This window comes from Polistes fuscatus, unplaced genomic scaffold (genome assembly GCF_010416935.1).
Source record: "Polistes fuscatus isolate 324 unplaced genomic scaffold, CU_Pfus_HIC Scaffold11, whole genome shotgun sequence".
NCBI classification, from domain to species: domain Eukaryota; kingdom Metazoa; phylum Arthropoda; class Insecta; order Hymenoptera; family Vespidae; genus Polistes; species Polistes fuscatus.
In genome coordinates this window covers 999,724-1,025,730 of record NW_025113009.1, presented here as the reverse complement: position 1 = coordinate 1,025,730, position 26,007 = coordinate 999,724, and the positions used below count along the sequence as shown (strand labels likewise).

General features: G+C 32.2%; 2 protein-coding genes across 4 annotated transcripts; one reads left to right on the top strand and one right to left on the bottom strand.

Annotated features, from left to right (window-relative positions):
- Positions 1–10,840: 10,840 nt before the first annotated feature.
- LOC122526380 (NACHT domain- and WD repeat-containing protein 1) lies at positions 10,841–20,229 on the top strand. The gene is made up of 16 exons (XM_043649759.1): positions 10,841–11,790; positions 12,529–12,608; positions 12,791–12,837; positions 12,938–12,940; positions 13,652–13,842; positions 13,960–14,364; positions 14,443–15,200; positions 15,307–15,840; positions 15,932–16,172; positions 16,275–16,933; positions 17,007–17,313; positions 17,406–17,631; positions 17,712–17,907; positions 17,993–18,509; positions 18,721–18,984; positions 20,014–20,229. Exons 1-16 carry the CDS (start codon positions 11,682–11,684, stop codon positions 20,025–20,027), a joined length of 4,551 nt encoding a protein of 1,516 aa, XP_043505694.1. The 5' UTR covers positions 10,841–11,681; the 3' UTR covers positions 20,028–20,229.
- Positions 20,230–20,835: 606 nt separating this feature from the next.
- Positions 20,836–25,923, bottom strand: LOC122526354 (bifunctional 3'-phosphoadenosine 5'-phosphosulfate synthase 2-like). 3 transcript variants are annotated; one of them, XM_043649727.1, is made up of 7 exons: positions 23,334–23,456; positions 22,995–23,165; positions 22,283–22,918; positions 21,740–22,174; positions 21,444–21,647; positions 21,049–21,331; positions 20,836–20,933 (listed from the first exon to the last, which is right to left on the bottom strand). In XM_043649727.1, exons 1-7 carry the CDS (start codon positions 23,379–23,381, stop codon positions 20,836–20,838), a joined length of 1,875 nt encoding a protein of 624 aa, XP_043505662.1. In that variant the 5' UTR covers positions 23,382–23,456. The 3 variants fall into 3 exon arrangements, with proteins under 3 accessions (XP_043505662.1, XP_043505661.1, XP_043505660.1); XM_043649726.1 differs by lacking the exons at positions 20,836–20,933; positions 23,334–23,456 and adding an exon at positions 25,781–25,923 and having other exon boundaries at positions 21,302–21,647; XM_043649725.1 differs by lacking the exons at positions 20,836–20,933; positions 23,334–23,456 and adding an exon at positions 25,781–25,923 and having other exon boundaries at positions 21,302–21,647; positions 21,740–22,918.
- Positions 25,924–26,007: the final 84 nt, after the last annotated feature.

Sequence of the window (26,007 nt, the reverse complement as noted above, 5' to 3'; positions counted from 1 at the left end):
AATGCATCCTTGGAGATGTCAAGATTTTACGATGGGTATATGCTGAGAACGACATTCGTGATCGAGAATTACTCGTACGAAGAAAACGTGACATTTCTCGAGAGAAGAAGAATGTTCAACGTACATGTATGTACCACGGAATGTCATCATTTTCTTGGCATAGAACGAAGCGATATTACGTTCCACTACGCTTTCAGGACTTCCCAGTAGACGTGAAAAGCCACGAGGACGGACATTCGTTCGCAGGATTATACATTTTTCAAACAGACACGCGATAAATACGAGATGTTTTCATCCTAAATATATATACATATCCGTACAAATATGTTTCAAAGCGTTTTACCTGCTTTTTTCTCGTTTCTCATGACAATCATTGGATAGAATTTCAAATAATAATTTGAAAATTAATATTACCTATTTCATAGATCACTCTTTTCTTTTTTAACTTTTATACAAATCCATCGTAACGTTAACTCTATATAGTTTCTTCTTTTTTTTCTTTTTTTTTAAATTACACGCGTTACGTTGCGTCTATTGAAAGAACGTTAACGAGTGCAAGAAATGCATTCAGCGATCGGTGATCCATATTATTCTAATGACCCATTCATAGAGGAATAACAACTGGAAATAAGAAAGGATAACCGTTCGATCTAATATATATATAGAAAAAAAAAACAAAAAAAAATTACGAAAAAACGAGTAGAAAGGATTATATGACCTATTTTGAATCGCATCGAATCTCTTTTACGTCAGAGAGTTTAACCTTTCCAGAACTTTCAATTCCAATCTGGGCGACGTATTTTCCTATTAAAGTAAGGTAATATCCTGGAGCGTTGCGTCATTAAATCCACGTATTCTGCAGGCTTACACCATCGATATTAAATGCATTGTTCGTTTTATCATTGACTATGATCACTTAAAATACCCATCGTCCATCGTAATTTCTCTTCGTCCGAGTTTTCTCGAATAAGGATAGAATAGGGGTGGGTGGGAGTTAGAGGGGAGAATATATTCGATTGGTTATACTTATTATTATTCCACGTACGTATGACAGACGTTTCACCCATTGGTGTTACTACTACCAATCGAATTTTCTACCAAACTCTCTCTCTCCCTCTCATCTCGTAGGAGAGCAAATAGATCTTTCCAATCATCCGTCTATCTTTCTTACCTCGTTCATCTTTAAAATTATTCGCACGAATGAGATCGAAAAAAGGAAAAAGAAAAAGAAAGGGCAGCTTTTATGTATTACGTTTTTTCTTCTATATATGTACTATACGTCTGTTTGTGTATGTGTGTGTGTGTGGGCAAATTGGAAAAAAGGGGAAAGAGATAGAGGTAAATGGAAGAGAGGAAGAGAGAAATATCTGACAGATTACTTCAGAGTTGTCGGAGTGTTTGCTTGGCAGGTCGCTCGTTCTTCTGCTGAAAAGGTGGAGCGACTAATTCTTCCTACGAGTTAGGGGAAAATACAGAGAAGAGAATGAGAATGAGAATGAGAAACAAAGAAAGAGGTAGTGGTAAAGAGTAGGTGGGATTGGGTTGGTGGGGGTGGGGCTGGGGGTGGGAATAGATATTCGCGGTGACCGCGCAAGAGACACAAGAAGGTTGCAGAAAGAGAAAGAGAGAGAGAGAAAGAGAGAGTAAAATCCCTCGGTTGTGGTATCGACCCCCTAGCCACGTGTTGCTCCCTACTACCACCTACCCTTGTCTTTACTTTTACTCCTACTCCTTCAACAATCTCCTACTACTCTTGCCGAGCGTGTATAAACTCCTGGAGAAAATCCACCCCCGCCCCCGTCCCCGTCCCCGCCACTGCCACCCTCATCCTCGACCTGACTGATCGTAAACTGCGAGTTCCACTTTCCGCCGTAGAGGCGAAACTGAAAAAACTCGAGAAATGGGTGCTTAGCGAATGAGAGAAACCGCATGAGAGAGAAGAAAGGAAAAAAAAACAGAGAGAGAGAGAGAGGAAAAGTTGAAGAGACGCTAGGAAACTTGACCTGCAATTTCTTATGTGGAGTTGCAACCGATGCTAGAGCTAGTACCTACCATTACTTGTTTCTTTCAACACAACAAGCTTACTTCTGTTTCTTTCCTCGCAGAAAAAGAATGTAATGGTACTTTAAAAATCCTTTCAAAGTGGAGTAAGTAACTCCAGTTTCTTTATTTACTTCTTCTCTGAGATATCCCTTCTATATATATACACGTTAAAGGATTAGATTTATTAGAAGTTCTTTTTAGAAGAATTTGGTATATTCTTACAACGAGATAGATCCGAATTCGAGATACTTTTTAGTATTGAATATTATACCAATTCGCTTGGAACATTGGAAAGACCGAAATTATATTAAATTATATTTTAAAAAATAGGGGTTTTCTTTTTTTCATCGTATAAGATTGGATAAAATTAAAATCATTCAACGAACGTCGGAAAGAAAGTTAATGGAAAAAAGGAGAAAAATTCGTGATCATCGCGCCCATCGTATGATTGTCTCTCTCATACTTTTACAGAGAATGATTTCTCATTCTCTCGAACTAACCAGTAAACCAGTCTTCTGATCTTAACCGACGCTACAACAATTCTGCTTTCTCGATACAACCTCCTCATCCGTTTGACCTCGTAAAATTCATTGATCCGACGTACACATATCGCGGCCGAGCATACGAATATGTATGAACCGGTAGGGGCCCATCCATCCTTTTGATTACGCAAATATATCCATTCAACCGCGATATCGTAGTAACACATCAATGTTTCGTTTCGTCGCGTTTCCATTTTTCTTTTACAAGGTTTTCTCTTCTTTTTTTTATTTGAAGTGAAAACTTCTTTAGAACCTTGCCCAAAGATTTCTAAAATATGTTGATCAAATCCAAACCAAAGAATTTATTTCATACTTTAATTACCATAAGCCGCACGTGTCATTTGTTGAAATTGAAAACTTGATTGAGTCTGTACAATATTTAATGTATTGGTTTGGCAAATAAGTACGGTTATTTTAACTACTACCACTACCAATACCAATAAAACGAGGTAATTCGTCTGCAATAAAATTCGAATATTGTTGTGTTCCATAATTATCGATCTTACATTTCTTTAAAAAAAAAAAGAAGTCGTGCATATAATTGCGACGAGTAACAGTTATCGAAATATCGTAAGAAATAGAGATTTGTTTGTTTTTTTTTTTCATTTTTATATAATTGTTTAACCAAAGGTACATTTGTTTTAATGTTCCTGCGCAGTGATGACTTCGAGGAGGCTATCTATTTGTCTCTTATTCGTATTTTTTTTTTATTAACGTTGTCCTTCTCTCTGTTCCCATCAAGAGGGAAGTATTTTTTATTTATTTGAAATACCATACTACGAATACTCAATATCTCGACTAGCCAATAACTCAGTCAGCAAATATTTGGCTTACACTTGTAACATATTCTATTTGGGTTCAACATTCTACTACACGTAACGTAGAACGCGTTCTTAGAATTTTTATTTTTTTTTCTTCTTCTTTTTACATTGTTAGTTAAAAAGTCTCGCGAGAATAGATATAGTTATTTTTCATGATTTATTTTATCTTATATTATCCAACTTGACAATTTTCTAGAATACATTTTTCTTTTACTATCTCGGATCGTATTCTTATCAATCCATACGTATATTTTTCTCCGTTATCCGACTCTTGCCCGTTTTCCTATTCAACTTGAGTAGCAATATAATTTTCCTTGTTTCCTTACTATACCTCTTTCTTATTTCGTGTCAAATATAAAAGAGAAACTTTCATGCGGATACCATGGATACCTTCTTACTAAGAAATAACATAGATTGGAGAACGTTGGATAGGAAGGAGAGGATTTTGTACAAAGGACGAAATACAAAGCGGATGCAGGGGTTTATATATACGCTAGCCGTTATCGTTCTATTTACGATCGGAATACTATTCACGCACGAGCAAATATTTCTACGCGGTGGTTACCGATACTACCGTTTTCTTTACCCTCGAAAAAAGGAAGGAACAAAGAAAGAAAGAAAAGAAAAAATAAAGAGAAAACCTATGTCGAAATTATTCTCTCTTCGAGAATACTAAATTTTAACTTATTCATAAATAAAAATGTATGGGGAGAAGAACGATAAGGTAGAATGGAAAAAAGTAAAAAAAGAAAAGAAAAGAAAGGAAACATTAAAACTATTTTTATATTATTTCGTATTATTATTATTATTATTATTATTATTATTACGTCAAGGAAGAAAAATCATTGTCCAAGTATTTTCTCATTTTTTGCTGATAATTGATAAAAATAAAAAACCAAATACTCGTCTATCCGACATATTTCAGATAACGACACGACAAAAGGGGAAACGTTTTCATCGTTTCTCTTTCGTATACTTCGTGCAAGGCCGTTCGTTCCTGTGAACTATATTCGAAAGTCTCTTGTATTCCTCCTTCGTATCAACGTCAATCGATCGAACAACCAAGTCCTTCCTAACAGAAGCGTTAATTATTTCGAATACACGCGCTATTAAATTTTACCATGGCTTTGATAAACCCAATTGTAATATACGTATATTACACTAATACATACATGGTTACAAATACATATATATAATATATATATATATATATATATATATATTTGCGATCGATGAGAAACTCGGTCTTAAGCGTCCCGAAACCAGAGAATTGAATTCAGGAATCTGAGTTTTCTAATGAGATATCTCCTATGAATTGGAAAGGGGGTACGGAGGGGGGAGGGAAATTTGTATGAAGATTTATTGATTTTCGTATGAAAAGCAAATTAAAGCTTTACCAAAGGACGAATTCGCATTTAATGGGATATTTTTAATCGATATCCTCCTAGCTAGCCTCTCTGGGTGGAGGTTTCTCGTTTAAAGGTTCTACTTGAACCACGATCCTGTCATTTTCGAGAACGTGCTCTCACCGAGAAAAGATCGAGTACCATGGCTCTGAACCCGTAGCTGCGAACATTTCCTGAAACGTTTCGGTGTTATCGATCATCCAAGTAAATGCAGATACGTACGCAATAGATATACGATCTATGACCTTTTTCGTTTCTACCTAGAAACACCATCAGTACGTATAAAAGGACCGATTGGTGGTGGTTCTTCACCATTCAACGATACACGGGGGGATTTTATCATCTCGTTTCTTTTCTCTTTGGTAAAAAAAGAAATTCTTCTTTTTTTTCCCCTTTACAAATCGGTTCACAGGACAAGAAGGCCGCCTGCAGGATTTTGTTGAGAGAGAGAGAGAGGTAAAAGAGGATAAGAGGAAGAGAAACACGGACACGAAATGTTACTCGGATTTATTGGAATGTATCCTAGCGTTCTTTGATATTCGTACATTTTTTTAAATAATATTAAAAAGTGTTCTCATCTCTCTAAGAAATAAATGTGTAAGTCGAGGAAAGAGATTTTTTTTCCTATATTTTATTTTATTTTATTTTTTAATTTATTATTTATCTTTTTCTTTCCTTTTTTAATTTTCTTAAAAGGGTCATCATATTTCTCGATCTATCCGTGCGAGAGTATCTCGTCGTTAAACGAATTTTAAACATTACGTTTACTTTTTTCTAAAATATATTATTCTATTTTTCTTTTATTTTTCTCTTCTTTATCTTTGTATACCAAAGTAATTAGTTTATTTTCATTTCGAATACTAAATTTACGAATGGCAATTGAGATCGAACGGAAAAGTTTGTTTTAAATAAACGAAAAAATGTTTTTGACAAATTTAATATTTTTTACAGAAAAATCTTCGTATTTTATTTTGGAATATTCGTATTTTATTTTTTTATTTTCTGATATATTCGCGGGGGAAAAAAAAAATAGAAAAGTATTTTCATATTTTAACCATACGGAATACTTTAATCCTCTACACCGTACTTTCGTAATATCGTTTCGCGTTTGGTTTTCATTGATTAAATTTCTTTTCAGTTAGATTCAATCGCGTTGAATCGTTGCAGTCAAATACAATCAAAACCGATAACAATTCCCCATGGGATGGATAGTAGAGAACAAATTTTCTGGGTTTATTCATTGTCAATTTATCGATACGATTACAATCGATTTATAGTAGTTAGATTTGAAATAAAGGAATAAATAAATATATGCGAATGGTTTTTTATTGTATCTTTTTTCCATTTCGAATTTATTTATATAACTTGTAAACCACTTTTATCGTTTATTTCTCTCGATAATTGTTTATCATTGATTTCAAATGATTAGCCATTATTTTGTTCAAATATTTGAATTTATTATTTTTTTTTTCTCTTTTTTCTCACGTTATCCAAGAAAGAAGAAAAAAAGAAAAAAGATAGGGGAGAAAGAAAAAGAGAAAAAGAAGAATGTTATTTTTTTTGACGAGGTTACGTCGCGCAACGAATATCGATAAAGCGAGCGGCTTTCATTGTAAAGTATAATTCAGTCTCTCCTCTTTGTGTATTAACATAAATCCAATGTTTACTTGAGGATTTCCTTCAAGTTTTCGAATAAGAATTAGGAAATTGGACGAGATGTAGAAAAAGAAAAAAAAGTACTCGATAAAAAAAGAACGAGTACATTTTACGAATCATACAACACATTTCGAATATATTTTACAATCGTTTTAATATTATCCGCACACATGCGAACAATGTCAAGTCATAGTTCGTTTATTATATCGATGAGAGTAATATCTTTACACTATTATTTATATTATTAGTATTATTTATATTATTAGTATTATTTATATTATTTAGTATTATTATATTTATAGTATTATTATATTATTATATATTAGTATTATTTATTATTATTTATATTATTAGTATTATTACACTATTATATTAATATTTTCTAAGTATATATATTTTTTTATCTTTTTTATTTTATGAACAAAAAGTCTGATGAGTTGTACGTTCTCGTTGCTGTGTGCATTATTACATCTATTGCAGCTAGGTCATGCATTATTTCCCCGTGGTTCAAGAAATAAAGAAACAGAAAGAAAAGAAAGCAACAAATATTTGCTGCTCGAATAGAAAAAGTTTCGTTAGGTAAATACAATGGGATTGAGACTTGATCGATGACGCAAAAAGAATATATTTTCTTTCCAAATTTATATAGGTACGTTTACGTATACGCTTTACGAATTCCAAATTCTTATTAATTATTAAACCTATAGTCGTATTCTATAATTCACTGGATGTAGAAACGAGCATTATATTATTGAAGCACGCGAGGTATTAAGGAAAAAGAAAGAAAGAAAAAAAATCTACTTCGTAAAAAAATAGAAGGAAAAATGATCATTTAAACAAAACGATTTAAAATTATCTTACTTCGATCGATCTAAAAGATTATAAATATTATTCCTTATCAGCAAGAATTTAAATGATTCATGTATTATTCGTCTCTTGCTCGTTGCAAAAGAAAAATCTCCGCAGACTTTTGCGAAGAAATAAAAAAGAAAAAAAAAAAAAAGAAAGAAGAGAAAACACGTTCTCGTAGAGAGATATATAAGCGTCTTTGGAATTGGAAATCGTCTTATTTATAGTTAGAAAATATTTTTACCATTTATTACTTTTTCATGTTAATCGGATGAAAAAGAGAAGATTTTGCTTTTTCCATGGTTTCCTTTACGTATCTCTTACGTAAAATTAACGTCTTCCAATGGGGTATCAACGAAGTGAGAAAATTCAGCAGATGATACAGGAAATGAAGAAAAATTTCTATTATCTGATAAGATACGTTTTTAATATCCTTACCTATCGGAATTCGTTGATTCTTTTCTCGATAGAATAGAACAAGAATTTTTCTAGTTTAATATCGATCCATAATTAAAATAAATAATAATAATAATAATTCATTGATTATAAGAACAACACCTGCAGATTTGTTAATTAATATTAGTACGAACTGTCAAATGATATTTCTCCGAGTCGTGGTGTTAGAAAATAAAAGACGAATAAGGGAAAGTAAGGGGGAGACTAAATTATTTAAGTTAGTTACCCTAGAACAACCCCTCGGTTTTACATTCCACGATTTTCTCCCGTTCATTTAATCCCTCTAGAATTTTTCGAGACACCCGTTCGTTTTACTTCTTAGTCGATTACATTTTTCTTCTTCTTATTTCTATTTAAATTTGATTCTATTACGGATATATAATGGTGTAACTTATTGTCATTGTGCGATTTAATGATACAGCGAATTTCTTTTTTTCTTTTTTTTATTATTCTTTCTCGAATCTTTATTCGTTGGGGAATATTATCGAGATAAAAAAAAAAAAAAGACATTTTGCCAGAGAGGAATATAGGAATAAGAAGAAAAAAAAAAGATAAAGATAAGGATAAAGATATAGAGGTAAAAAAAGAAATCAAGAGAAATGATGGCAGGCAGAGGAAGCATTGGATCCTTCAACTCGTAGAAACTCCCCCTTTGGAAAACTATGTCATGAAAATGTGCCAAGAAAGCGAAACAGAGCGTGAGAGGGAGAGAGAGAGAGAGAGAGTGATCAAGGGGGATGAGGGAGGGGATAGAAATTTCGTAATATCGAATGTTCGTTTAATATCGTACTCGTTTAATTACCAGTTATGAAATTTCGAGATCTAGAGCTACTATCGTATTTTGTTTAACAGAATACTAATTAAAATAATGAAAATATATTATATCTACTCGAGATAATCTTGGGATATTGAATTTAGGAAACTGCGATGAACGAAATTCTTTTGTAATGAATTTAATAAAAATCATATTATACGAAGAACATCAATGTGATATTATTAACTGACGGTTATTAAAAACTTAAAGTCGTAATTTTGGTTCACGGTCTTGGCTTTTAGAAACACGTCTCGTAGGGTGAAAAATATGAAATTGGATCGATTGATATTATTTGACGATAATATCGAAATCTATCGTAAATCATATTTCATATTAAACTCGTAATAAAAGTATTATGGGATATATTTTTTGATAAAACTTTGTTTTTAATCGTACATGGGTTATATATATATGAGTAAATAGCTTTGTGCAATTTGAAACGAAGAATACCAACTAGATAAATAAATTTTTCATTAAATTCCTTTTTTTCGATTGGTAATAATCACCATCGGTTTTGATATTTCACGTTTGATAAAAGATAACTAATTATCGAACGTTAATAATTCGTAATTATTCTTATGGTATTTCTTAGTTTTGTCAACGGTGTTATATCATGTTTTCTTTTCTATTTCTTTTTTTTTCTTTTTTTTTACTTTTAAATTTAAACATACCATCATCAATCGCGAGAGATATTCTATATAAATATTCAAGATAGTAGATATTACATTACACAAGGTATCTCGAGGATTTTCTTCCATTTTTCTTCGTCTTTCTTTCTTCCTACTTCTTCTTTTAGACCTTTTTTTCTTTTTTTCTTTTTTTTTCGTCTTATCTACTTTTCCATCCTTCATGTCGATAATAATCTTACCGCCTCGTCTTACGAATTAGGTCACGCTGTCGATTATAATATCTATTCTTTATTAACGATTATAAGCCTCTTTTTTTTTATCCCTTACAATTATGCTGACTTATCTAAACGATACGGTTTCTCTCGTTTAAAGTAAAATATTATACGAGTAATTATTAAATAACGTCATTTTTATTATTTGTTTTCAAATCATCCGAGAATTCGTACATTTCTTCAAAGAGAAATATTAAACTTCACGTTTAGTTCACGTTGCGAATCTTCAAAAAAATGAAAAAAAAAAAAGAAAGAAAAGAGAGCGAAAGAAGTACGTTTAATTAGGTACAGTAAAAAATTCATCTTAGTCTTTATTTCTTACTTTTCTCGCCAAAAAAAGTTTTTTTTACTGAAATGCTGAATTCTTCTTTGTTGAATTCTACGGGAAAAACGGGAAAAATTATTTCTTGTTACGAATATGAGGTACCTCTGTTTCCTCTTAATATCGTCTTTTAATATTTCCATTCCAATTTATATTCTCATTTGTATTAATTTCATTTGTATCTCACATAATTTCGTATACGATTTGTTTACCGCTGTAAAATTTTTATTATGCATTATCGGAACGGGGCCAACCCCCCTACCTTTTTGCGGTTCTAATGACGTTGTCCAATTCAAATCTCCAAGGATAAATTAACAAAGGATAACGATGGAAATTCATGTGGATCCATACGACACGGCCATTAGAACGTATGAGGCACCGTTACGTTTATAGATGTCAACGAGATTAATTTCAACGCGATTATTTGGGAAAAAAAAAAAGAAAAGAAAAACGAAGAGTAGTAATAGTAGTAGTAAAAGAAAAACCAAATATTTCATTTGAGAGAAAAAAAAAATATAAGGAGACACGACGAATCTTTCATTCGAATTAAAGTGTAGAAGACACGAACAAAAAATTCAAGAAGAGAAGAAAACAACCAACAAAAATAACAATAGGTGACCAACGTAAGAAAAAGTAATTCGCCTAATTGCCACGATAAAAAAAAAAAGAAAAAAAACAGAATAAAAAAATAAAAAAAGTTTAATGTAAAACATTACAAAACGTACGACCAGAAGCGAAGACAATCCTAGATGAACAAAGTTACCTAATTAGAAAATAATTAAGTCGGATCTATATTATAATTTATAATATAATATAATGTGCGAAATAATAATGATTATTGTGTGCATTAAAAAAATATATATATAAATATCTATATGTATACACGTACACTATTGCATAAATCTTTATCGAAAGTTAATTGTTAAACAATAAAGAGAGGAAACAAAGAGAGAGAAAGAAAGAAAAAGCAAACACACTAAAACATAGACGCGTACACACATAAATCACTGTCCAAAAAGAAAGCAGAAAGAGATAATCTATTCTATTTGAACGTTGTTGAACAATAGTAACAGGATATATTATTATATAAATAAGCATATATAAAAAAAAAAAAGTCTACTCTCGTACCTATTTGAGCCAAGTGATCCGGAGTCTGAAAGTTACCGTGATAAAGAACCAAAAGAATTAAGGAAAAAAAGGAGAAGAAGAAGAAGAAGCATCGTGTTTGTGTCGTGGAACGGGAAAATATGGGGAAAGGAAAAGGGAGTAGGCAAAAGGGCACATATATATAGTTAGTAAAAAAAGAAAGTCTCTCGAGTGTCGATCTAGGGAAAAGGGAGTTTCTATTCGGTACGTCCACACTTTCAAAGCGCGTCAATTTATCCAACAGTAAAAGATCTCGAGTGTCGATCTAGGGAAAAGGGAGTTTCTATTCGGTACGTCCACACTTTCAAAGCGCGTCAATTTATCCAACAGTAAAAGAAGAAAAAACGAAAAGAGAGAGAGAGAGGGGAATTAAAAGTGAGTTTACAAAAAAGAAAAAAAAAAAGTAAAGGAAAAAAAGCAGAAAAAGTTTCGGATGGCAAAGAAGAGGTAAATGTGTCGAAGCACACGGTGAGAATAAACGACGTTTTTCAAGCGAAAAGTGAAAAAGTTCTTCTCTTATATCTTACTGCGAAATTCGAGTTTTCTTCAAAAACTACGTATTTCAATATTTGGCAACTATGAAATATATACAATTTATTATTTATAATAATTAATGTGTATCTCTAATGCGTTAAACCTGATCGTGATATTTATTTACGGAAAGATATAAAGAAAGAAAGAAAGAAAGAAAGAAAAAAAGAAAAAGAAAAATTCCTATCATCAGTATGAATCTCGAGGTTGAACTTATTGCCGGAGTGGTCAAGGGTGGTTTACCACCACCTCATCTACCTGCTCCTAGGCTTATCAAGATATTTATTGCTGGCGAAAGGGATGGTAAGAATTATATTTCATTATTTAAAATATATTTTTTCTTTAGTTCTCTTTTAATCGGTTCGACGAAATTTATTCATCTTTCTAAAGAAAAAAATATTATGTTTCATTTAAAGAGAGATTGTTATACTGTAATCTATATTTTTATTTGTATTAATATTATTAAAAAAAAAAATGTACATTGTAATATTAATTACCCGAAATATAAATAACGTTATTAATTCAGTTAAGAGAAAATCAGAAATCTTACAATCTCGATCGTTGAATTAAAGTGTAAACGTATATAGAAAGGGCCGATTGAAATGGAAAGGTATTCGCTACAGGTGGAAACCGCTAAATCACTAAACTAATATAATTAGACTTGAATTCTCCAGTGATAAGAGTATCGTTTGAGAAAACACCGAAACGTTCCAATCTAATCTAATTGAATTGTTTGCTCTGTACAAACGTCTTTCTTTGCTCGGTATTTCTCACGTTACATTTTTTTTAAGATCGCATGACCGATACACACATCCCCATATTTGCCTATCGGTTTCTCTCATCCTTTTTCACGAGATTCATTTTATATATTTCTTTTTTTTCCTTCTCTTTCGAATATAACAAGTAAATTAGTATTATATGAAAAAAAAAAAAAAAGAGAAAAAGAAACCACGAAAATTTAAAACGAAAATTCGTAGTTATTGTTCGCAACATTTGAAAATAAATAATGCGATAAGAAAATAATAATTAAATATAATTTAGAATTCTCAGTAGAGAGGAAACAATTATTGGAGGTGGTGGGTCCAGAACTGCAATCGATTTACGATGATATGGGAATTGAGGTAAATTATCGCACGATTAACACTAATTTTGACCAGATTATGCACGCACGAGTACACTTGTTATATTACAACAATAAATTGCCAGCTTGAAATATTTTCCATCTACCGTGTAAATGCTATTAACAGATTACATTTGAATACGCGAAATGTATGAGATTAATTATAATGCTTTTGCTGTCCAGGTATTATTGGTTGACATGCAATATGGAACCAATAAAGACCAGATACAGTTTTTCTAGAAAAAAAGAAAAAAAGAAAAGAAAAACTATGTGTCCGTAGAGACGTTTTACATAAACATTTTTTTTAGTCTATTTTAACTTTTTATTCAGATTGTAAGTTTCCGACCGCAATTTACTTCCACCGTTGATTGTGTATACCTTTCGCAATCTCTTTCACTTCGAATTCTACAAAAATTCTAGTTTTATCCGTATACAAAGAGAAAAACAAAAAGAAATAATAGCTGTAACCGACGGGACAATATATATATTCGTAATCATTCTCCGTTTGATTTGATTGGATTTTTTTGTCCCTCGAAGTTATAACCTTATTTTTTAACGGTACTTTCTAAACTAATTTTACATTCATACAAAATATTGTTTTCTATCTCACGTGAAAAGGAAGAGAATATGTTGACAAAAAATTTAATTAAGTAGTGTCACCCCTCCTCCGTAAAACCCTCGCGTCCAATACAAACTGATATGCTAACTCAAAAGTTGATCAAAGTTGCATGCATATTTATAAGCTAAACTAAAAGCTTTGAGGTTGTGACGGTAGCTTATTTTATAGGACAATGATAATGAAAGATCCCTATATTTCACAAAGATTTGTCTTATCTTTTTTATTTTATCATAGCTCTTTTAAATCACAATCGTTTGAATACATAAAAAGAACATTGGATATAAAAATCGTTTAAATCGCGTTCGTCAAAATGATTACGTTACACGTCAGTTATCAGTTCGATTCGACGTCAACCTTATTAGAGTTAGGATACGTCTTGATTTAATTTAACTTGACTGGTTCGAATGTGACCGCAAGATAAGATGAATCGATGCCTTGCATGCTGACCCCGATAGTGTGGAAACGGCACAAGATGATTGGCAATCGACTCAGGAATCGAATTTGAGGACAATATTAAGAATCGCAGCTGAATCGGTTATCCTCGAGCAACCGGACAATAAGGAAATTCAAAACGTGTTGAAGAGTACAACGGAACGACAATTGGATTACGGCCTAAGTAAATTCATCTTGTATTTTTTATCTTTAACGAGAAATTATACATTATTTTGTTGTTATTTGAGATAAATAGAGAAAACAAAAACTGGTGGTATATCTGCGAATAACTTTTGCGTAGATCTTGACGAAGACGGGAATGGAATAATGGCTATTAGTAGAGATTGGACTGGTAAAGATGTTCCGAAGGTCAGTCCCGGTGCTATGAGTTTCCGATCACACATAAAATCGTGTTTACCAGATGAAAATGTGATTCACCTTGAAGTTGACTATAAACCCGACGGCATAGACTCGGACAACGACACCCATGACAATTACTTGAATAAATTTAGACGATTCGTCGTAGATAGATTACAAAATTTAGCAAACGCGTCAATAGAGATCGATCCGGAGATCAAAAGTCGAAAGAAAATGGTACAGGAGGTTTACGCCGAAAGTATGGCACACTTATCGTTGTTGCGCGAAATCAAACCTGCCGAAGAGTATGACGAACCTATCACTCGTATAAAAAAGCTTTTGATATCCGGTAAGTTTGGATCAAATTCAAATAGGGGGAATTCATAAAAACCAATAATCAAATTTATTATCGCAAATTTGCTTTTAGGAATGGATCAAAAACACGGTCCTATTTTAATATGGGGTTCGAAGGCTTCTGGAAAATCTTCGATACTCGCTAGAATATGTGAAAGTGTACCAGAATGGTTCGGCAAACCGACATTGAGAATTGTACGATTGTGTACGTCGACCCCAAAATCGGCTTACAGTTTAGAACTTTTACGAATTTTGTGCGAGCACATCGGTTTCTTGTCGGGTAACAACGACGGTAATCTTCCACTGGATGCTTCATTCGATCCTTTGTATTTGAATAATTGGTTTAGTCAAATAATGCGTGGCATTGAAACGCAACCTTTGTCGGAACAATTAATCGTTATGGTTGACGATCTGCATCGCCTTCATCCATTGGAATGCGATATTGTGGCTGCTTTATCGTGGTTGCCATTAAACTTACCCCAGGGTGTACATTTCATAGCAACTACTACGGTACCGCCGGAAGCATTACGACTGACGCCATTACAAAAAGAGAGACTCAAAAGCAGCGAAATACTTATCGAGCTATCCGACAAACGATGCAATCTACCGGACGTGGAGTTGGCTTTGGATAATCTGGAAAAACTCGTCGGTCCAAGAGCGGCAAATAAAATCGGTTCGCTTTTAGCTTGCGCGGAATACGGTCTCTCGGAAACAGAGATTCTCGAATTAATAATGCCAACCGGAGGAGAAGATCCATTATCATTAACATTGGGACAATATAATTTCGCAACGTGGTGTCTGGTTCGTAGAACTTTGGCACCTTTATTAAGGGTTGGTAAAATTATTCAATTTATAATGATGTTATTTTATTGTAATATATATACGAATTTGATTTTCTTACATTACATATTATATATAATATATTCGCGTAATAAAGGTACGAGTAATGAGCGGCAGATTAATGTTCGGCTGGCGTTGGTTGAGTCGTGAAATCGCTCGAAAGAAATATCTTTCGGATCAAGACGTATCGAGAACGTGTCACGCCGAATTGGCGAATTTATTTTTTGCCGAAGAAACCGAGGATAGCGAGGAGAAATCACCGCAGGTTCCTATAGAACCGCCAGCAAAAGAGACACCTTTTCAGAGCGCACCACAATCACAGGATATCACGTATACCCTACGGCACGTTGAAGAAGCCTGGCTTCATTTGCTACGAGCTGGCGATGTTGACAAACTCAAAAGATTGGCCGTCTGTGCTTTTGATTTTCTTTTAGCTGGCGTACAAATGATTTCCGTTAGCTATCTGCGATGCGTACTCGAACACGCGAGAAGATATCTTTTGGAAAGGGATTTGGAATTGGTATATTACGCTGTTAGAAAATCTAGCGACGTATTAACCAGAGATCCGCTTCAACTCGGAGCACAACTTATTTGTTGGTTAAGACCGGTAGCGGACGACGGCGGAGATCTTGTAAGAGATTTTTCTATTTTTTTCTTTGTATTTTTATATTTAATTTCAAAATCTTTCGCAATTTAATTCAATTAATTTGTACGTACGAAAGGTAAGCAGAATGGTTATGGCAGCAATGGCATGGTGCGATGGTTTTACCGCACCTCTTTTAGTTCCTTTAAATGGTTGGCTTCAACCTCCTCTACCTCTTCAAATTCGTGCTTTGTCTTGCCCACAAGGTGTCCGTTTAGTCGAAGCTGCACCATCGGGTCAACATGTTGTGGTTGTTCCACCGCAAGGAGATGCTCAACTCTGGCACGTAATGTCTGGTCAGCTAGTACACACTTTTAAAGGTATCAATTATTTCACACTATCTATCATTTTTGTATATTTTTAATCAGATTTCTGAGACACAATGATTTATGAACGATTTAATAATAAATATTATACTTTAGGTCATTCTAGTCCGATATCATGTTTAGCGATTACTCAACAATCTCAATATCTATTAACTGGTTCCGAAGACACTTCCATTATCGTTTGGGATATGAAGGAATTATCATTGAAACGACGAATTTGTGAACACATAGCACCCGTTCTTACGTTAACGACAGTTATAAATAATTCGCTTATTGTAAGTGGCGGGGAAGATTCGAGTATCATTGCAACTAATTTACTCACTGGAAATGTATTAGTGAAAATTGATCATCACAGAGGACCCGTTACTGCAATACGTGTAGATTCAGCCGGAGAAGTTCTTGTATCTGGCTCGACAGATGGAAAAGTCTGCTTATGGTCTTTAGAAAATTTTACTCTTCTCAAAAACATATCGTTACCTTCTCCTGTAGCCAATCTCGATGTATCAACTGATTCTGTATTCTTGTTGGCTGCTTGCGAAGATCAGAAACTTTATTTAAGATCATTAGCTACTGGGACAGAAATACATACATTAAGAGGTCATCAAGGTCCTGTTAGAAGTTTATGTCTTGCCAGAGATTGTAGAAGAGCCATTGCTGGTGGTATAGAAGGCAGAGTTTCCGTTTTCGATATACACAGTGGTAGACTCATCAAAACCCTACCTGCTAATCCTTCTGCAGATGTTACGTCTGTTAAGGTAACTAGAAATCTTTGATGATATACAAATATATAGAATGAACTAATTCAAAGAAACTCGACGTATTATATAGGTTACCGAAAAAGATGATTTCCTTATAACTGCTGGAGGAGGACGCGTAACTTATTGGAGTTTTCGAGGAGAAGAAGCTCCTTCAAAACCACTAAAGCTTGGGAAACAAGAATCACTTCAAACGCACACTTCACCTATATCCTGTTTAGATATATCTAGGGATGGTGCGATGGCAGTTACGGGTGGTGTCGATTCATTAGTCAATTTGTGGCAATTAAATACCCATGAATTAATGTCAACGTTAGAAGGTCATATAGCAAGCGTTACGTGTATCACATTTTCTCCCTCTGGATTATTTGTAGCGTCGGGTAAAATATCAATCGATTATATTGACAATGTAAATCCTTGATAAATATAAAACAGAAATAGAGAAGAATAAGAAGAAATTTTGTTGTTCTAGGTTCGGAAGATAAAACGGTACGGGTTTGGGGATTAACATTGGGCCTTGTTGTAGCTACGTTTAGACATCAAGCAACTGTTACTTCTGTCATAGCTATGTTAGATGGTAGAAGAGTTGTCAGCTCTGACAGAGCTGGAATTATTAGAGTATGGGCAGCAGATAGTGGAACTTTGATTCAATCTGTTTGTGGTCCAGGACGATGTTTTGCCATTGCCGCTGACATGAGGTATTACGATAGAATTCTAATATCGTTAGAATAAAATAACGATTGTTTTTGAATATTTCAATGAATTTGTATTATCTTAGATTTGCGGTTTGCGGTACCGGGGACAATCAAGTTCGAATAATAAGTTTGGGAGCTGGTCCAGAAGAGAAGCATCAAGTTTCTCATTCACAAGATATTACGTGTTTAGTAGTAACACCTGATTCACAATCTCTTATTACCGGTTCTAGAGATATGAGTCTTAAGGTGTGGCAACTTGCCGGGGGAAAATTATCACAGGTCAATGAAACGTCAAAGATATACTCGATGCACGATAAGTTGATTTTTCTTTATCAAATCTATTATAGTGATTATTATTTTACAGGTGTTGGTGGGTCACACCGATCACGTAACTTGCGTGGCTGTAGCAATACTTGACAAATCTATCGTCGTGTCTGGTTCTCGTGACGCTAATTTGATAGTATGGGATATAAACACAGGAGCAGATTTGCATACTCTAACTGGTCATCTCGGTTATGTAACCTGTGTCAGATTGTCCGGCGATGGTATTCTGGCAGTTTCCGGTAGCGAGGATAAGAGTTTGATAGTTTGGGATACGAAGAAAGGCACTGCTTTAAATTCTATTATGCTTCATGTACCAATACTTGGTGTTGAGATGTCTACCGATTGTTCGAGATTAGCAGTGCACTTATTAGAACACAAATGCATGCCCATTCTTTGTCTGTATAATACACCAGCTCAATATGTTAAACTTCCACCGTACGTTGCTCCGAGAGATTTACGACCACCCGGTCCTAAACGTCCTGCTAGAAGATTATTGAAAAAAGAGGTTTCTTTGGATACGTATACGTGGCAACGCAAGTACGGTCATCTTACGACAGGTAAGTTATTTTATTTTCTTTTTTTTTTTTTTTAAGGTTGCCTACAAAATTTGTGCCTATTCTGAGAGAAAAGTATATACATTGTGTATTAAAAAAAAAAAAAAAACATAAATCGGCACGAATTTTGCGAGCAAGCCTAATAATTGTTATCTACATATCTAAATTGAATAAATATCCTACATAGATTGGATTTTTGATTATGTATATTAAGGTATAACGGTATCAACTGTCGAAGAAAGATTGAAACGACGATTCAGTGTTAGTGCTTCTATGGAGGAAATTAGTAAAGCTGGATTAGCTGGTTCTCAACCAGGCTTAGGTCCAGAACAAGCAGCATTGGCTCAGTCTCAACATTTCGATCAGTTGGAAGCTATTTGGAACAAACAATCTCCGCCGCCAAGACCACGTGGTTTAAGAACTTTGTCTAAACAAAGTTCACTTCAAACAACTCGAATATCCGACTCCGAAGAAGAAGGTAGGCGTGCAATGTCGTGCATCGCCTCCTAATTACATTTTTAATTATTTCTTGTTAAATTCCATTAGATTTTATTGTCGCATAGTTATGTAGTATTTATCGCCTTCATTATAGTTTGAACAATATGATAGATTAATGCTTGATTATTGCATTATAGTAATGCTTTCACGTGTCATTAGAGTGGTGATATATTTTGAATATATTTATTAAAGATATATCGTAATGATACGCGTGATAATAGTGCTAACTCTTAAATATTGCACTTGTTGATATTATGCCAACACTGAATACCAAATTTGTCTTCCAATTCATTTAAGTAACGTGTCGTCTTTATCTAAACGAAGAATAATGCGCGTTTTATTTTTTTTTTCTTCAGATTTAAATACGCGTACGTTATAAATGTTCGTATATAAAATATATATAGATATATATATTTGTAGGATAAAATGTTGTGCGAGAATTAAAAATATATTTATATTAATTTTCTTTTTCTTTTGTATAGATTACAATTAAATTTTTATACCGAAAGTATTTCGGAAATATTAGATAATTTTGATGATTGCATTATTATTCGAAAAGATCTGTTTTGTTTAAACGTGAAATTAATTTTAATATCGTAATAAAAAAAAAAGAAACACACACACACACGGATAGGACATTTTAATTGTTTGTTTAATTAAATAGTGATACATATTAAGTTATTTATAGTTTGTAAATTGTAATCGTTTAATTATTGTGATTAGTAAAATTGTATGTCATCCTGCATGATGCAATATTGATTGCAAAATTTCTGTTGCAGATATTATATTTTTATTAGAGATCATTGAAATATTAGCATGAATTAGATAAATATTTAGATTTTATTTTGTTCCGTTATTAAAAATCGTATAATAGTTAAAGTGAGAATATTTTTTTATGTTTAAATGTTTGCGAATGCTTAGGCAAATGATTTTCCTTGGCTATAATAATATATATATATCTAAACAATATAAAACATGTATTTAGATATTTGTGGACACTCTATTACAGATCTTCCAGATTAAAATGAATTCCTTTGAAGGAGATGGACTATTATCTAGGATAAAGAGACTTTAGCTGAAAAACTATACACCTACCATATTCTTTCATCCTTCAACTATCAAGTATATTTTACGTTAAGAATACTCTGTGTCCGTACCTTTAATAAAAATTAAATAAAGGTACCCCAAGTCGATAGATATTAGAAAAAGGTGGGAAAACGTAAAACTCATTCATTGATTTTATTTCCAAATAATCAACGACTTTTAATTATTCTCCCATAAAATGATAAGAATCATTATTTTCTTAATACGTTATTTACAATATATATATATATTCGTTATTTTCATATTTTTCTATAAAACGAAAGTTAATTATTTATATATACATTTTTCTTCCTTCGTTACTGAAAATCTATAAGATGTGATTGTAGTAGTAACAAATATATTTACGGATTCGTAAGTATCGATAAAAGACACACACGTATATTATATTTTATTATAAATAATATATATTTTATATATTTCTTTCTTTTTATAAAAAAAAATATATATATATTAATTTTTATTTTCTATCAATAAGATTCTTACAAAATGATTTCTTGTTTTTCTATAAAAATATAGATTCGAATGATTATATATATATATAACTATACATTAGAAACCATAGTGATCTTTGTTAATCTAGAATTTCATTTACATTAAATCTTTCGTTATTAAATAAATAATTATACTGGCTTTTTAATAGCAGTATCGTATTATGCTATTAAATCGTATAAATACGTAAAAAATATTATCTAAATTATATCTAATAGTCCGATTGATCGACAAGTTATTATTTATTGCTTATTCGTTGATAGTATTCTGATAAGATTTTCCATGCTTTCGGTGTCATAAAACCTTCAGGTGGATTTTCTCCAGACTTCGCTAAAGCTAATGTAAACAATAACAAATATTTAATTTAAGAGAAATCTTATCCTCCATTATCTAATTAACATTGCTTATGTATTCGTTTATTTAACAGATGTAAAATATTCAAACATTTTACCTCTCATTTTCGTTCCTGAAATAAATATAAAATCATTTTGTCTTTTGTGATCATAAAAGGCCATTTTTTGTTCTTTTATATCGTAAGCTGCTACTCGGAAAGGTATAATCTCAAGATTTTGAAGACCAGGTGCCATCGAAAGTACTTTAGCACCATGCGTACTGTCATATAAATTACCATCGGGTGTAGCGTTTTTATTCGGATGTGGTATACCGGCAGGATCTCTGCCAACTATATAAAAATTAGCGCCAGCGATTAGTCTACCTTTGGCATGCCATTGTACCTATGGAAATAAATATCATTTAAAACGATAAAAAACAATTTGAAATATATGAATATAGTATAAGTTTACTTGCAACGCGTTATTAAATTTATCAATCAAATTTTATTCTTACTTCTGTTGGTCCTGCATATAACATGGGACTAGGGAATATAGCTAAAATCGTATCCTCGTGTAAGATACCATCTTCTAGAACAGCTTGGTGTTGTTTTATTCTAACAGGCAAAGGTACATCGTCATCTTTCGTCCAGCCACCCAAAGGATGCAAAAGAAGAACTGGTTTACGGTAATTACGTTCTAGCAAACGTTTTCTTGTGTCCTTTAAAAATATCATTCTTATGTTTGATACTTTATAAATTTAACATGAAACACACCATGAAAACCTTATGCAAATAATATATCATTTGTTACCTGCATAAGAAGGGCATGCCCATCGTGTATAGGATTTCGTAGCTGAAAAGCGAATACTGCATCCGCCCCGATCTGACGACATTTTTCTCTGATCTCATTAGGAGTCAATCTATATTGGTCAAGACCATCGTTCCATCGTATTTTTTCGAGTACCTCGAGTTCACCGCCTAACAACCAATCTCCTGATTCGTGTATCATTTTGACGTAAGGATGACCGAGATCATTCGTGCCGAATTCTCTCGAACAACGTTCTTCCTTACGATGAAAATAAAATTCCGGATTCCTAAGAATCGCGATACTTTTTCCATTGTATTTCAAGGTTAAAGATTTGACGTTCTCGCAGCGTTCCTTGTCGATAGTACTAACAGCGAGAACTATCGTAATTGACTGATTTATTTGAACGCCATTTTCCGTTAAGCAATTGAAATGTTGAGCCTGAAACGTTAACGAGATTTCTTTATTTTCTCGCACGGATATTGGAGAAGTATAACAAGAAGAGAGAGAGAGAAGAAAAAAGATATTCAAAAGGAAAGGAACATTTACTTGCAAATATTGTTCCTCCGTCATAAATCCTTTAAGCGGAGCTGCCCAACCTTCGGCGAGAACTTGAATCCATTGCAAATCGATTTCGTTATTTTCAATCGCTTGTAAATATTGTGCCTCCATTTTAACGTCATCGATCATCGATTCGGGAACAAATAATTCATCGACCGGTCTTCCCAATCCGTACATCTTTGGTATGATGGAAAGATTTTCAAGAAATTCGATAACCTTGGCGGTAGATTCCTCTACCGTTGAATTTTCCGTGTTAACAACGAAATCAGGTTTCATTGGTATTTCGTATTTTTGATCGATACCGGTAAAACCCTTGATGATACCAGATCTAGCTTTCTTGTAAAGACCTTTAACGTCTCGTGCCTCGCAAATTTTCAATGACGCGTCAACGAATATCTCAAAGAACGGTAGCTCCGAATTTTCGTGAATTTTTCTTGCCATCCTTCTATCCTCCTCGAAAGGTGACACGAAACTACACAAAGTAATTACACCAGCATCGGCAAACAATTTGGCTACTTCGGCAACTCGTCTAACATTTTCTTCGCGATCCTCTTTGCTAAAACCCAAATTTCGATTTAAACCGGTCCGAACGTTATCCCCATCCAAACCGTAAGCTGGTATACCCTGTAATATAATTAAATATTGCAATGGTAAATCTCATGATAAATAAAAATCTAATTAATAATACTCAATACTCTACCTGGGATACAAGAAATTCTTCTAATTTGAACGATATGGAAGTTTTTCCAGCTCCAGAAAGTCCAGTCATCCATATCGTACATCCACGAAAACCACGAATAGTACCAACAGCTTGGCCACGTTTAGCTCTTGATACATGATGAGCTTGAGATGTTACATTTGTCGCGAATGTCTGTAAAAATATTAAACCTTATTCCTATAATACCTATATTTCCTATATTTAATATTTCAATTTTTTCATTTAAAAAAAAGTCAAGATACGAACTAGGCACGTCTTTCTAATGTTTATTAATTTTGTTTATTAACTTTAAAGAATTTTTGCGAATAGTTCATTTATTACCTGTCTCGCAGAGTTTTGATTTTCCGTTTTTTGTCGAAGAAATCCCATTATTCGATAAACAAAATTCTTATCGAAGTATTAGTCTTAAATTCTTTGACGGAACTAACTTGTTAAAATATGATATTTGCGTGTTGATATTATCGTAAGAATGATTAATATCTGAGTTTATTATATAACGTATTTTTGTTTTATTAGTAAACAAATATTAAAGTTCAATTGGTTATTGATTATCTCGCGTACGATAAGTTTTCGTTATTGATTAATCTTTTATTCTTTATTATTATTCAATTAAACTCGATATGTTTGATTATACTTTTGTCATGTAACATAAATATGACATAATTATTTGAAATCAAAATAAACGATTGAAAATAGTTTCTTTTTTCTCATTGCATGTATAATTTTCGTGTCACTAATTGCAGATGCAGTTGGAACAATAAGAAAATTTTGTAAACTATTTAATTTAACGATTATTTCTTTGACAAACTTTTCAAAAGTTATTTCACAAAATATATTTTGATTGTTTTTATATAACAACTTGTACAAGTCACACCTCGTAATAATAAAACACACTGACAAAAATACGACGATTAGTCGTATATAAATTGCTTACGAATTGCATTCCGTGTTAAGCATGGAATAAGACTGGTGGCATGTTCGCGAGAAAGTTAAAAGAAAGTGACTTTCATCGCTAGTAATGCCAACAACAAAGGAACCAGTTCTTGTCTGATATCATTGACCTCCAAAATGATAAATTCTCAGAACTCTAAGCAATTAAATGAAATAAAATTTACATTTTTTATCAAATTATTTTTTATACAATATGCAATCGCAAACGATTTAATTATATTGTGCACAAAATTTATTACACGTTCACATTTATTTTATTAATTATTGAAATTGAGCAATGAAAAATATTTTTAATTTTAGATGAACAAAAAATAAATGACACCCAGAACATTGTTATTTAACATAAATTGTATTAATTAATATTTAATAATAATTTAACTTGAACAGGAATTTCCATTAAATATGTGTTCGGTGATATATTATACGTTCACATTATTTTATTAATTATTGAAATTGAGCATGAAATATTTTTAATTTTAGATGAACGAAAAATAAATGACCACCAGAACATTGTTTTTAACATAAATTGTATTAATTAATATTTAATAATAATTTAACTTGAACAGGAATTTCCATTAAATATGTGTTCGGTGATAATTTATTAAAATATGTATTATAAATTGTGTCGAATGTGTTATTAAGAGATCAATTATTTTTAATTAATACAATTATATAATAAATAGATTGAATTCTAAGTATTATTTTCATCCGTCTGTTTTTGAAGTTGATTATTACGTAATATTAATTCTAAAATTAATCTGAAAAATAATAAGTAAAAAATATCCGACAAACCACGTGTGTTATCTCGAATGATTATTGCAACAATGCAGGTACAGTTTAGTATACGACTTGGTCAAAAACGTTTTGCTATTGATTTCAAAGGAAAACTATTCGAATGCATGTCGGTAATTGTTATACAGTCTTATTATCAGACTAATTAGCCGTTCATGCTTTTAAATCTCTAATCTAAAATAGGACACGTGCTCTTTTATTTATAAAATAGTTAAAAGTTTTCACAAAATTTTTCCTTTTTTCAAAACATTACACTAAAAAATGCAAATCCTGAATAATCAAAAAAAAAAAAGAAAAAAAGGATATGATTAAAATATAAAAAGAAAATAATAAAAATGTTTATAAGCTTGGTGATTTTTATTTGAATTTATTATATCTTTAGAGAATTATTTAGCACGAAATAATCTTCACGAGTTATTTTCGCTTTAATTTTTATTGGGGAAAAACATACGACGACGATGATATTTTGAATATATAAATGATAATTTTTTCAAACGCGGAACAATAAGATTATTTGGGGGATTTCTGAGCAATTATGTAATTTTAAATATATCTTAAATTGCGCAAGACCTGTCATGTTATATTTCGTTATGTATCCAATTTGAAAAAATACATAATTGAGTGATATTATTAAAGATTAAATACTGCTACAATAAGTTATATATGTAATATTATATGCTTCGTCCTTGAGAGATAGTTAAAATAAAAACTTGTCATGATAAAAAGAAGTAACAATGAAACACGTATCAGTTAGAATACGCTTTTTATAAAAGTACTGCGTATATAGAGTATGATTTGAGTATGACTACGAGTATGTTAATTCTGTGAATTAACCAAATTCATTATCTTATTAACAGAAAGGTATATTAAAAACGAATATTAATTTAATAAAGAAAAAATATAAACTTTTGTCAATGAAAATAGAATAATATCGTAAATAAAATTACCATAAGATCTAATAAATCGAGATATGATATCGAAAATTAGATTTGATGTACATATGCAGGTGACGAACGAAAACTTACCCTTTTTTTTACACCATTAGTAAGATTACATTCCATTTTTTTCAATATTTCCATTAGTTCGAAAAACAAATTCGTTTCCGATGTATTTATGTAAGTTAAATTACAAACGTTCGATTAAATATTTCTTTCGTCTCTCTTTTTTTTGTCGACGCAATTAATAAATAATTAATGATTTAAAAAGAAATTACTTAGGATTGTATAGCAGCGTATTTGTTTTATTTTTTTTT

Coding starts and splice junctions, on each gene's coding strand:
- LOC122526380 (XM_043649759.1), top strand. CDS start 11,682: ATGAATCTCGAGGTTGAACTTATTGCCGGAGTGGTCAAGGGTGGTTTA. Junction 17,632..17,711: donor GCCATTGCCGCTGACATGAG/GTATTACGATAG, acceptor GTATTATCTTAG/ATTTGCGGTTTGCGGTACCG. Junction 18,510..18,720: donor GTACGGTCATCTTACGACAG/GTAAGTTATTTT, acceptor ATGTATATTAAG/GTATAACGGTATCAACTGTC.
- LOC122526354 (XM_043649727.1), bottom strand. CDS start 23,381: ATGGGATTTCTTCGACAAAAAACGGAAAATCAAAACTCTGCGAGACAG. Junction 23,166..23,333: donor ATCAAAACTCTGCGAGACAG/GTAATAAATGAA, acceptor ATATTTTTACAG/ACATTCGCGACAAATGTAAC. Junction 22,919..22,994: donor AAGAATTTCTTGTATCCCAG/GTAGAGTATTGA, acceptor ATTATATTACAG/GGTATACCAGCTTACGGTTT.